Source organism: Rhinolophus ferrumequinum, chromosome 4, assembly GCF_004115265.2.
Source record: "Rhinolophus ferrumequinum isolate MPI-CBG mRhiFer1 chromosome 4, mRhiFer1_v1.p, whole genome shotgun sequence".
Lineage (NCBI taxonomy): Eukaryota > Metazoa > Chordata > Mammalia > Chiroptera > Rhinolophidae > Rhinolophus > Rhinolophus ferrumequinum.
In genome coordinates, this window is record NC_046287.1 from 77,075,314 (window position 1) to 77,088,183 (window position 12,870).

Sequence of the window (12,870 nt, forward strand, 5' to 3'; positions counted from 1 at the left end):
TGAAGTGCATTCACATCATGCAACCGTCACCACCACGCATCCACAGAGCTTCTTTCATCTTACAACACTGAAACTCTACCCGTTCAACACTAACTCCCATTCTCTCTTCCCCAGCCCCTGATAACGAAATTCTACTTTCTGTCTCTATGAATTTGACTACTCTAGGTATTTCACATAAGTGTAACCATGCAGTATTTGTCCTTTAGTGTCTGGTTTATTTCGCTTAGCAGAATGCCCTCAAGGTTCATCCATGTTGTAGCATATGTCAGAATTTCCTTTTTCAAGGCTGAATAATATTCCAGTATATGTATGTGCCACGTTTTGTTTATCCACTCATCTGTTAATAGACATTTGGGTTGTTCCCACCTTTTAACTAGTGTGAATAATGCTGCTTTGAACATGAGTGGACAAATACGTGTTTTAGTCCCTGCTTTCATTTCTTTTGGGTATATATCCAGAAGTAGAATTGCATACAGTAATTCTATGTTTAATTTTTTGAGGAACTACCATGTTGTTTTCCACATCGCTGCACTATTTTACATCAGCAATGCCCAAGGGTTCTAATTTCTCCACATCCTCATTAGTCTTGGTTTCTGTTGTTGTTTTGTTTTGTTTTTTATAATAGCCGTCCTAATGGGTGCTCAGTAGTATGTTATTGTGGTTTTGATTTGCATTTCCTTAATAACTGTATATCTTCTTTGGAGAAAGATCTATTCAAGTCCTGTGCCTATTTTGAAAAATTGGGTTGTTGTTTGTTATTGAGCTATCGGAGTTCTTTATGTATTATGAATATTAATCCCTAAACACTTTGGAGTTTTAACTTTCCTGGTGCACTGTTTGGGGTCAATGCCTGTTCAGCAATAGTAGATGCACAATGGTCCTCAATCCCACAGATCCAAACTTCACCTCAAAAGCCTAGTGGTCTCTGTCTCAAACCCATCTCTCCAGCCAGAACAGAAGAGAAGAAATCTGGTTGACTGGAAATGAGGCAGTCCTTTCTTCTGTCCAGGCCTCTGTGTGCTAAGTTCCTTTCAGTAACTGCCCTGAAGCCTCACCCGGCAGAGCCTGAGCCTGGAGGCCCGGGCAGGAAGTGCCAATCCAGCAGTAGTAGCCCTGATGCCCTCCGAGCTCACCTCGCCGCTCCCTGCAGGCCCCAGCTATGACACACCCTCACTCTGTATCCAAACTCGGAAATGCAGTTTGTTTTTAAGTATATTTGGCATTTGGTAGGTACATGCTTTTGCCCCATTCCCAACTTTTAGATTACTTACAATAATACTGATAACTGAAATGTTTTGAGTATTGTCGCCTGCCAGACACTATTCTTAGCATTTTACACAGATGATCCATTTTATGTTTACAACCCTTTGAGCCAAATGCTACTGTTGTCCCCATGTTCCAGACGAGGAAATGGAAGCACACAAATAATTTAATCAATGTCATGTACCCAGACAGAACTGGAGCCAAGCAGTCTAGCTCGACACTATGTTCTCAAACTCATGTGGTGGAGCTTTCTTCTTTTGTACCTTCAGCAGTGAACTTCCTGACAGAATGTATCATTGCATTGCATTGTTTCTTTGTGCCAGCAGTTCCGTCTCTGAGCTTCAGTACAAAGGGTTTTGACTCTTATCTAAGAATTGTTCTTTATTATAGTAGGGCAAATACCACTTCCCAGCCTTTTATTCTGGCTGTCCGGCTTCTCAAAAATGAAATACGGTAGCTCTCTGTGATGTTGGTAATCCCAAATCCATTAAGGACCAAAGCTTGGTAGAACCAGCTGCTCTATTTTAGGAGGAAAATATGTATAAAGCTGGGTCATAGACATAAGGTAGGTTCGTGAGATCCCTTCAAAGTTCTAGGCGTCTTCAATTATGGAGGTGGTGATAGCTACAGGGATTGCGGATTTGCTGTGGGCAGTATGCTATGCTGCGTGCTTATGCTCTCATTTCACTCTCACAAAACCCCTGATAGACCAAGGGACTCGATCAGGTAACCTGGGGAACCAGGAAACCTGGATAGGAAGTAGACGAGGGCCCTAACAGGCCTGGGGGTCCTTGATATTTGAACAGGAGTTAAAAGAAGGATCTGGCAACAGGAATTGAGAATTACCTGCCGTGGAGGAAGGTGGGAAACCAAGAATGTGATCTCCCTGAAGCCAAGGGAGGAAAGTGCTTTAGGAAGGAAGGGAAGGGGTCAGTTACGTCATACGCTGTTGAAAGGTGGAATAAGGTGGAGATGGAGAAATGGCTGCTGGATTCAGCAGTGGGGGCAACCTTGGCAATAGTGTCCCAGCAGAGTAAGGAGACCAGAAGCCTGTTTGAAGCAAGTGGAGGCATGAGCTGGGAAGTCAAGAAGGGTGGACAGCCCTGTTTTGAAGTTTTATCATGAAGGAGAGTAGACAAATGGATGGTAACTGGAGAAAGATGGGAGGTTGAGAGATTTGTTTTTGTTTGCTGGTGGTGGAGGTTTTTAAAATGGGAGATACTAGAGCATAATATGCCAGTGAGAATGGTCGGGGGCGGGAGAGAGAGAGAGAGAGAGAGAGAGAGAGAGAGAGAGAGAGAGAGAGAGAGAGAATGCAGGAAAGGGGAAGACTGCTGTCCTGAGAGAGGATGAGGGTACTTTCTCCATCACAGCACTAGGGGATATAGAGAATGTGGGATAGATGTCGGCAGATCCGTGGTGACCGAGGTAGAAAACTTAGGGAGCTTCTATCGGATACTTCTATTTTGTTCTCCATTGAAGTACTCCTCCTTGTTATGGATGACAAAACTGAGCCTTGCAGAGATCAGCTCACCTGTCCTAGAAAGGGACTGACCTGGATATTCTGTCCCCGGGGCCTCTCCGTGCCTGGAGCGCCTGTCTTGCTGTCCCTTCCTCTCCATGCCCTGAGTACCCTGAGTGCCCCATCACTGTAGTGGATGTATTTTCTGAATTAGCCAGTCCTCAGGTGCAACCGTACTCTCCATGGCAAATACGTATACCTGTTCGCAATTCGTCATGTCCCAGGTGGTAAATGCCTTGGGCCCTGGAATTTCCTTTTTGTGTTTTATCCAGATTTCCAGTGCTTGTTTCTTTCCACGGCAGCATACGCAGAAAAAAGCCTGCCAGTCTGTCCCCGATGGCTGGGCTTCAGGTGGACAGAGGCAGAAGGCTCTGGCAACACCTTGAGAGGTGGGGGCCCCAGGGTCTGTTAGGCTGAGCAGGCCTGGAGCACCCCTCCCGTTCCTCAGCCTCCCGCCCCTTCTGTATTTATGATGGAAAATAGAGTGGGTCCTGAGTCTGACTGAAAGGGGACCCTCGTGAGAGAGGCAGCTCCTCCACGTCTTCTCTCAGCAGAGCTGCCTCAGCCGCAGGTCTGAGATCACGAGGGCATCCCTGCACTGCCACCCCAGCTGTCCTCTCACCCGGTATCCTAGAGCAGATGCCCAGATCTGTGTTCGTGCTGAACTCACCTCACTCAACGCGGGTGATGCGGAAATTGACCCACCTGACTTATTATCCATTATTTGTCAGAAGAAGAAATCCAGATTTTCCCTTTGGCTTTTTACTCCTTCCCACCGCTGACATGCTGAAAATGGCAGAAGTCTTCCTGGATGAATTCTGCTTCTCATCACTGTACTTCAGGTACAGAGGGGATTCTGTTCCTGGCGGAAAGTTTTGTTTCCGCCCCCCCCCCCCAAGTATATTTTGCATGTAAATTCTTAGCCGCTCTCTTTTGCTGAGATTTTTAATGGGGTCGGGGGTTGGCTGTCCGATTTCTCAAACAAAAATCGTCCTTGCTCAATAGTAAGGCTGTGGCATACCCTCCCCCCGACCCCCTCTCCTCCACCCCCTTCCCCAAGAACTCCAGACAGGCTTCTGCTTTTCAGGTGGCTTGTTCACATCAGAGGGTGAGTCATGGGAGTGCCAGCGGTGCCCAGCCACAGGGGCATTTAAGCACCACACACTACGTGGGACACACATGAAGTGTGTGTGAAACCAGTTTGCTCACATTCTGCATCAGGCAACGTGTGTCGACTCAGAGGGACATTTGTTTTTGAGTCTCTTGCGTTCCCACACCCCTGATACTGCTTTCCTCCACCCTGCTGCACTCCTACCAGTGTGTCAGCCCCGCCCGGCTGAGTTGTCAGTGGGCCCTACATTTGGGAGAAATCCCAGGGCTGCCCCAGGCAGCCTCAGCTGCCACATCTGGCTGATGCTTTCTCCTGTCATCTATCAAATCTGTCCACTGCCCTCCGTCCCTTATTTTTACTGCCCTTTCAGGGCACTGGCTAGCTCTTGCTGGGACAGGTGCACCAGCCTCTTAATTGACCTCCTTGTCTCCTGTATTGGTCTCTAGGAACTCACTCACTTTTCCTCCACTCTGCTGCAAGAATGGTTTTTCTAAGTCACAAGTCTTGTCACGTGATTCCCCTACTTAATCATTCAGAGGTTTCCCGTTGCCGCCAAGTCTGAACTGCTTAATGTACTTAAGAGGAGGGCTTCTCAAACTCTATTGTGCATCGCATCCCCTGGGGATCTTAAAATTTGGATTCTGATTCAATTAATCTGGAATCAGGCCCGAAATTCTGCATTTCGAATAAACTCCCAGGTAATGCCAATGCTTTAAGGAGCTGGAAGATCCATGCTTGTCTCCCTAGCCTCATCTTGGGTCACCTCCCCAACTCTGTTCCAGCCACACTGAACTTATTCTAGCTCCCAGAATGCTTCACGCTCTTGCTCACCACTGGGCCTTTGCACATGCCCTCTCCAGGAGCATTCTCTTACACTGGCCTGGCTGGCTCCTACTTTTTATTTCAGTTAGATCATAGATGTCACTTCCTCTAGGAAGCCTTCTCTGATTCTCCAAGCCCAAGCCCAGGAAACAAAGTGCTGAGCATGTTTATGGCCTGGCAGTGAGGTCGAGGGGTAGGGTGGTAATGATCTTTCTTTGCTATGTTACAACGTTAAAGGTGGGTGAGCTGGCCTGTGAGGTATAGGGCAGCAGCCCCAGAATGAGGGGAGCTCCCTCCTCCCAGAGAAGGTTCTAGGAAGGTTTTAGTGTCACCTGGGGGTACAGAGGGAAGTCTGTTTGACTTGAGCTTGTCTGAAGGGTCATTGGCTCATGGTACCTTGGCTCTCATGCTACTCAATTCTCAGCTTAGCAGAAAGGGTCACTAGTTGCCCAGGACTCTGAACAAAGTCAGCCTCACAACTGTGTTCTCAGACCACCCAAAAGTAGTGTCAGAGTGAGTAAGGTGAGTCAAAGGATGAAAACTTTTTTCAGAAAGTTCTTTTCAACCACAGCTTGAGCGAGAATCATGGAGACAAATCTCTACTTTAGAGATTTTATTCCAGGATGTTTTTTTCCTCCTTCCTTAAAAAAATACTGTTCTTTGGGGGTATCCTTTCCTTTTATAGTCTCTGCTCATTTGGCCCCTTTACAAGTTTGAATTATAAAATTACTTCCTATGCAGGTTGGAAGTCAGTTCTTCTTTGGCGAGAGCCATGCTGGCTTTTGCTAGAATGATCCTGCCAGGATTCCTGCACCAGCCTCTCCTAACCCTGCAGGGAGCAGGGAATGGAATCTGAGACACGTGATGCCGCAAGCACTGATGTGGTGGTCAGACCCATTTAGCCTTGTGATCTCAGCTTGGGGCGGAGCAGTGCCAGTTAGGTCTGGAAAAAGTAGAACACTAGTTACAGAGCAAATAAGTTTGGTAGTCGCGTAGAGCCAGGGAAATGTCGGAAAGCAGGTGACACACGAAGGGATATCACATCACTGCCGTTTGCTACAATGGAAAAAGCTTTCTGCCCTCCAACTTTAAAAGACACCGATGAATACTTCCTTTCTGAATTTCATTTCCTCTTTTCGTAAAGAGAACATCAAACTGCAGGCCTCCTCCTTCCTTGCCCCACCCTTGCCGCCTGGGACTTTTCCAGGTTTGTTTTTGCTGCGTCATAATTACAGATGTGGAGCAGTTGGTCTGTTTAAAACAGATAACGACCTTAGTTTCTTCCTGACGAGAACTGCCAAGTGTAGTGGGTTATTCCCATGTACCCAATAATTCGTAAGTGCTGTAGGAAGTTAAAAAAGGTTGGAGAATCTGAGAAATAAATTATTTTCTTTTCCACAATAGAAAACCATACTCTTCACCTTAAGGGAAACTTACAGGAATGGATTTGATAAATTAGGGCAGAGAATAATGCACAAGAAGGGGACAAATGAGTTGAGCAAGGTCAATTAAGGTCTCTAGTCTTACTAATCTTGAACTGACTTTGAACCAATATTTACAACGTCTGCAAATGAGTAGTAGCTCTGGTCTCCAATTACCTTTTCAAATCGCCAGCCCCTTTCTTTATGTGCCCTCTAGCGGACACATACTGAGCAGAAAATTCAACGGAAGAGTTCATTAGAAAAAAAGCAAAGATACACTATAAGAAATGATAAGCCCTTATATAAATCTAGGCGCCTCCACATTCTTCACCTCTTATCTTCATGGAAATACTGTAAGATAAATATTAGTAATAATATTTTTGTTTATATTCTCACTTACACATCAAACTTCTCATTCTGAAATACAGAACTAATTATACGTCAACCCACCCCACAGGGAAGATATATTTCCACAGAGAAGCATCCACGTCCAACCAGTCAGTTTATCCCGAGGATCTAAGATGGTTTGTAGTTCTTTATTATCTATATTTGTACTATAAAAGCAGTCGGGGTTTTTCCATTTGCCAAACATGGAAGTTAAGCACTAAGTTATTACATAACTTAAGGACCCGCTACCTAGATGTCCTCCAGCTTCCTGCAGTCACCTGCTCTCCCGTATCTCCGAGCTTCTTCTGTGGTTGCTCACCTCGCTCCAGGTGCCTCCAGGGCTCAGGACCCCACTGCGTCCACTCCTGTGTTTTCAGCCCCCTTCCAACACCCATGGGCTTCACCCCATCCTGAACACTCTCCCTAACTCTTCACAACCCTTCTCGATGTAACAACACAAAGTTGTTGAGTTTAGCGTGGCAGATTACTTTGGGGGGAAGCCATGGCCAACAGTTTCTATTTCACGATGATGCTTGTGCTGTGCTGTACTCTTTCTGCCACTGTTAGTTAACCTTTTGTAAATGTGTACGTGGCAGATCCCTAAGTTATGGAGGCTATATACATATATCCTACATCTATGTAGATTTATATATAAAATAAGCCTCTCTCCTATATAATATTTATATGTATACATTAGGAAGAGATTTATTTTATATACGTGATATATATATGTATCTCCTGTTGGTTCTGTTTCTCTGGAGAACCCTAACTAATACAGGTAGGTATGTCACCAAAGCTGGTACAATTAGAGTAAATCTTAGGTCTTCTCCTGGGAGTGTTGGGACATAGCTACTCTCTTTCTCTGAATGGTGGAATTTAGATGTGTGACTTGGAACAGTTGTCAGGTGCAAGCTCTGAGCCAGAATCCTAAGATCTAATGCAGGCACCTTCACTTACTTCCTGTAGGACTGCTCCTTAGTTTCCTCATGTGTAAGGTGGGATTATAGTGCCAAGCACACAGGGTTATTGGGAGGATTAAATGGTTTAATAGATACTAAACACTTAGAGCAATGCCTGATCATAGTAAATGCTCAATAAATCCAAGTGATGATGATGATGATAGAAACCAGCCCCAGGAAAAAACCTTATTTACAAGGAGGGCAAGAAAATGGATTCAGAGCCCTGATGGCTTCTCAAACCTCTAGATCAAACTGAGCTTGACAGGTAGCTTACCTCTGGACTTGGCAGTGACATCAGCTTTTAATAAATCCCTTTATTATTTAAACCTATTTGGGTTGAGTTTTTATTTCTATCCTGAGTGCTGAATCTCTTCCTCTCTTAGCAGTTGAGTAGTTTCTTTTTTCAGATCCACAAGCACACAAGGTTTGACTACAACCCCTTCCCCAGAAATTGGAGCTACCTATCCACTCCCTTAAGGGTGACAACTTTCAGTGGCTCCAGGAACCCTATTTCTACCCATCAGTGGGCAACTAACTACCTTCAATATCTCAAAGGTGATTTACTCTTCTATTGTGATTGCCCAGATGATCCTGGATGGGGTGAACAGGCATTTCACTGAAGAGGAGTCAGGAAGGACCTATAAACAATGGAAAGATGACCAATTTAAGGGAAATGCAAATCAAAAACAATAGGATACCATTTCAACTCACTAGTTAGGCAAAAATTTGAAAGTCTTAAAAACTCTAAGTATCAAGAAGTATGTGGCGCCAAAGGGACTTTTATATACTACTGATAAGGATGTAAATTGTACAGTCTACAAAACAATGTGTAAAAATTGCATTATCAGGTAAAGCTGAAAATATCTTTAAATGATGAGGCGATAATATTACTACTGAGTCTATCCATAAAGAAACTCTTAGACATGTGCCCACAAGACACACAAATGTTTAGCACGGCATTGTGATAATAAGCAAAAAAGACTGAAAACAACGGCTGTATCTATACACAGGAGGATGGATGAATAAAATGTGGTGTGTTTACTTAATACCTTCCAAAGACAATGAAAATGAATGAACTACAGCTACATGCATCAATGTGGATAAATCTAAAAATCATAGCTTTGAGTGAGGAGGAGCACTTGCTGAATATGTACCAAATATCATTTATATAAAGTTTGCAAACATGATAATTAATACATTATTCAGGGATACATCAGGTAGAAAAGCATGGGAATGACAAACACAAAATCAAAAGAGTGATGATCCTTGGAAGGAATGATAATGATTTATTTCCTAATCTAGCAGTGAGCACATGGGAGCTCCTTTTTACTTTTACATTATTTTATATTCTTTTTATGTATAAAATGTTAGCACTTTTTCTTACTGTGGTAAAATATACATGAAATGTAGCATTTTAACCACTTTTAACTACAATTTAGTGCCACTACTTAAGCACATTCATTCTTATTTGTTACACAACCATCCACCACTATCCATCTCCAGCACGTTTCATCATCCCAAACTCCTTTGGCATCATCATATTCAATAAATTATTGCAAAGTCCAATGTCACAAAACTTTTGCCCTACGTTTTCTTCTAAAGTTTTACAGTTTCAGATCTTAGGATTACATTTTTGATCCATTTTAAGTTCATTTTTATTTACGATGTGAAATGGATCCAACATGATTCTTTTGCAGGGTAATACATTTTTAAACAGAAAAGAATCAGAGAATATTAGCTGCAGAAGGGGCCCTCCCCACTGATGAAAGAAGTAACTGGGGTAGAGGTAAAATAACATGCCACGTTCACACCGTTGGTTCAGGGCAGCGGCGGACTAGAAGTCCTGTCTCTTCGGCAGTGCATTAACTAGACAACTGCACAGTTGCCTAAGCAGCAGGCGTCTCCAACCTTGGGTTTGGATCCACCCCTTATTGGCCAGTGCCCTTCCAACTTTTTGACACTGGCCCCTCCCCGTCCCCGCCCCGGTGGGCGGGACCAGGCGGTTCCGGAGCTTTGGAGCCTTTGAAAACTGGCTCAAGGCACGGGTAGGAGGGAAAACCTGGCAAATAAATCTTTCTTGGTTCAGGGGCCGTTAGCAACCGGTTGTAAGGCGAGGACTCCAGGTCCGCTTTCGTATTTACCAGGCCGCATTTTCCGTCGAGCTCCAGAACGGGGCGGAGCCCTGAGCCCCGGCTGTTTGCGGCCCGGGTGCAAGCGTATTACGTAAGCGTCTGCTAAGCCCGATTGGCGGTTCGGAGCGGCGCGGGGTTTGGCGGGAAGTTTGTGGGCTCCGCCGGCGGGCAGAGCGGTCGGCTCGGATGGCTCCTCGGCGGCGGGTGCGGACCGCCGGACGCGCGAGGTAAGTGCCGCGGCCCCAGGGAGCGTGGGCTGGAGACCAGCTTTATTTTGTTCCTTTCCTGCCGCGGTTTTTGCCTCTCCGAGCTGTGCTGGCGAGCGAGGCGCCCAGGCTGGACCACTGCGGAACTTGCGCCGAGTGCCTCAGGGCCTTCGTTTCCACGTCGGTAAAAGGGGGAATAATTAGTCCCAACTTCAAACGAATACCGTGAGTCTTAAAGGAGTCACAGTTTAAAACTGTGCGGGGCGGCAGGAAAGAACGTCAACTAGTGTTAGCATTACTTTGTGTGCGTATAGTTTAAAGTAGGCTCAAAATTTTGAAAACAAAACATCCAACAGATGCGTACTGTGTGCTACTTGCCAGACATGACACTGTTGCGATGTCCACACCCTGCCTCGTAGTGTTCTTATTTTCAAAACCTTGCTGTTTTTGTAACACACCACAGTCTGTAAAGCTAAACCAAATCTCGACGGGGTGGGGTGGGGGACAACGAAGCTGGCGCTGGTTATAACTCAAAAGGGCACTCCAGGAGGGGTCAAGCAATTAAAATTTTTTTAAAGAAATTATAGTTGGCATACAATAGTGTTATATTAGTTTAAGATGTACAACAAGGTGATTCGACATTTATGTACTTGGGATGTGATCACCACCATAAGTCTAATGACTTTTTAATCAAAAAGGTCATGCATTTAAAAATTGGTTGCAGAATTGCTCTCTAAAATGTTATTCTTCGTGGATTCATTGGCAATGTCCCGCTGGCGGTGACTGGGGCGAATTTAAAGGCCCGGTGTGGTCCTGGCTAGAGGTGTCTGGGCTTGCTGTGTTTGATACACGAGATCATACATTGAAGAGTTGCACCTGGGCTGTGTCTGGGAAGACTGCCTGGAGAAGGTGGCCTCTGTAGATGTGGGTGAGGGTGGAGGGCGAGCCAAGCAGAGCGTGGGGGAAAGGCTGGAGCTGGACAGAGCAGGGAGGTGGAATAAACCGAGATTACACTTCTGTGGCCCGTGGGGAAGAACCAAAGAAAGACTCCCCCAATGGAGAAAGGAGTTGGGAAAAAATACAGGGACCTTGAACCACAGCTGACGAAAATTAAATTTGATTTTATAGGCCAGTGGTTTTTGATTCATCCCTTCTCTCTCTGTCTCACAAAGATAATATATGTTACGTATTATGTTATATATGTTATATATTATCTTTGTTAGTTATATGTTATATGTAAATATTACGTATTTTATATTTTAAAATGTTGTATTTTATTTATATATAATATACATTAAATATTTGTAAAACATTTTTTTCACCTTTGAGATTCATGAAATCTGTTCCTCCCTCCTCCCAAAACTCACTGGTGTGCATACACCAAAATTTTTACATACAGTATCACAGAGGTTTCCGTCTTTTGGAAGCCCTACCATGCTCCTAGCCTAAGGTAAGGAGGAAACATGACCATTTTTTTTGAGCACGGACAAGGCAAGAGACAGTGGAGTTTAAGAAGTTATGCAATCTGCCTTCTAGTCCTATTTCTATTACTTGGCAGTGTGACCACTGATAAGTCACTTTACTTTTGAATCCCAGAACCATAAATGCCAGAGAGGGAATACCTGTTCTACCTTCTTCAGGTCTGAGAATCAAATAAAGTGGTTCTCAAAGTGTAATTCCTTGACCAGCAGCATCAGCAGCTTGTTAGAAACGCAAACCCTCTGACTCAGCCCCAGACCTACTCAGTCAGCGACTCTGGGAGAGGAACCTGGAATCTTGTAACGAGCTCTCAGGTGATTCGGGTGCCTGACATTAGAAAACCACAGCTCTAAACAGTTTTCCAACTTTTTGTTCACTACGATTAACAGTTGTGATGTTTTACATCACAGTCTTGCACCTACACATATATAACAAAAGGTTTATGAAAATGCTATGTCCAATGCAATCTTACATTTTATGTTCTCGTGTTTCCTTTTTAAATGGTGAGGAGAAAAAAATCTTAAAGGACATTCTGGGGCAGTTGATGAAATTTGGATATAGACTGTGGATTAGATAATCCTATCAGTATTAAATTTCTTGATTTGGAAATTGTGCTGTGACTAGGCCCTTTCTTTGGAAAGACACACGTATTTCGGGCTAAAGGTGCGCAGTGTGTCCAGGTTGCCATATGCATTCGTACGCAGGAAGCAAATGAGACCGTGTAAGCACATGGTGGACGTGGGCAACGGGTGTACAGAAGGTCCTTATACTGTTCTTGGCACTTTTCTGGAAGTTTGAAATTACAACAAATAAAAAGTTACTCAAAGAAATATTGGTTCAGACACACGAAACTGATTTCGCCATCCACCAATGGGTGTCTGCATGGCTTGTTCTCAAGCTGGGGATGTGCAGGTATTGTGCCGACACCCCAGGGCCCTGGTACCCAGCGGAGCTCAGTACATGCTCACTGACAATTATTTCCTGCCTCTCTTATTGACAATTTTTATTCTAGTCACTACTGTTCCATCTGTTTACTTTCAGGTTGTTTGAAGACAGGCATTTTTATCCTATTGCCCAGTGAAGGGGGCAAGGAGGGGTGGAAAGAGGGCCACCTGTGGATGTGAACCGATAGAGATTTTAGTGCAGGCTTCTCTCCTGCTTGGCTGTGTTGCTTTGGGCAAAAACACATCTGTAACACGGGGTTCAATTCTACCTCAGAGGACTGTTATGTGAGAAGATGTACGGCCAAGAGCCAGGGACAGGATGGAATGGGTATCAGATGTACCTCCCTTCTGCTCAAATCTGCAGAAACAGTCATGCGTTGTTACTGATTGGGACCTCAGGGACAGGATAGCTGCAGGAGTAGGAGTTTTCCACGTCCCTGAGGGAGAGAGCGATGTGCTCTGTTTTATATAGGTGACATGATTTGACCTATAAAAATACAATTAAATTTGTGAAATCTGGGTTCTACTTTCTAAAATGATTTTGCCATGACCTGAATTTCATTGGGTGCACACTATTAGTGCAAGTAATTGGGAATATAATTTGGAAAGAAAATGCTTGGAAAG

The 12,870-nt window shown here is 44.4% G+C and overlaps 1 protein-coding gene across 2 annotated transcripts in view; it reads left to right on the top strand.

The window, feature by feature from the left end:
- The first annotated feature begins 9,555 nt into the window (after positions 1-9,555).
- Positions 9,556-12,870, top strand: part of CENPU (centromere protein U) — a 33,983-nt gene continuing 30,668 nt past the window's right edge. The window contains exon 1 of one of the 2 annotated variants that reach the window (XM_033104870.1): positions 9,556-9,844. In XM_033104870.1, coding sequence (XP_032960761.1) covers positions 9,804-9,844 — 41 coding nt within the window. In that variant the 5' untranslated portion in view covers positions 9,556-9,803. The remainder of the gene's footprint in view (positions 9,845-12,870) is intronic. The other variant, XM_033104871.1, reaches the window with a different exon arrangement.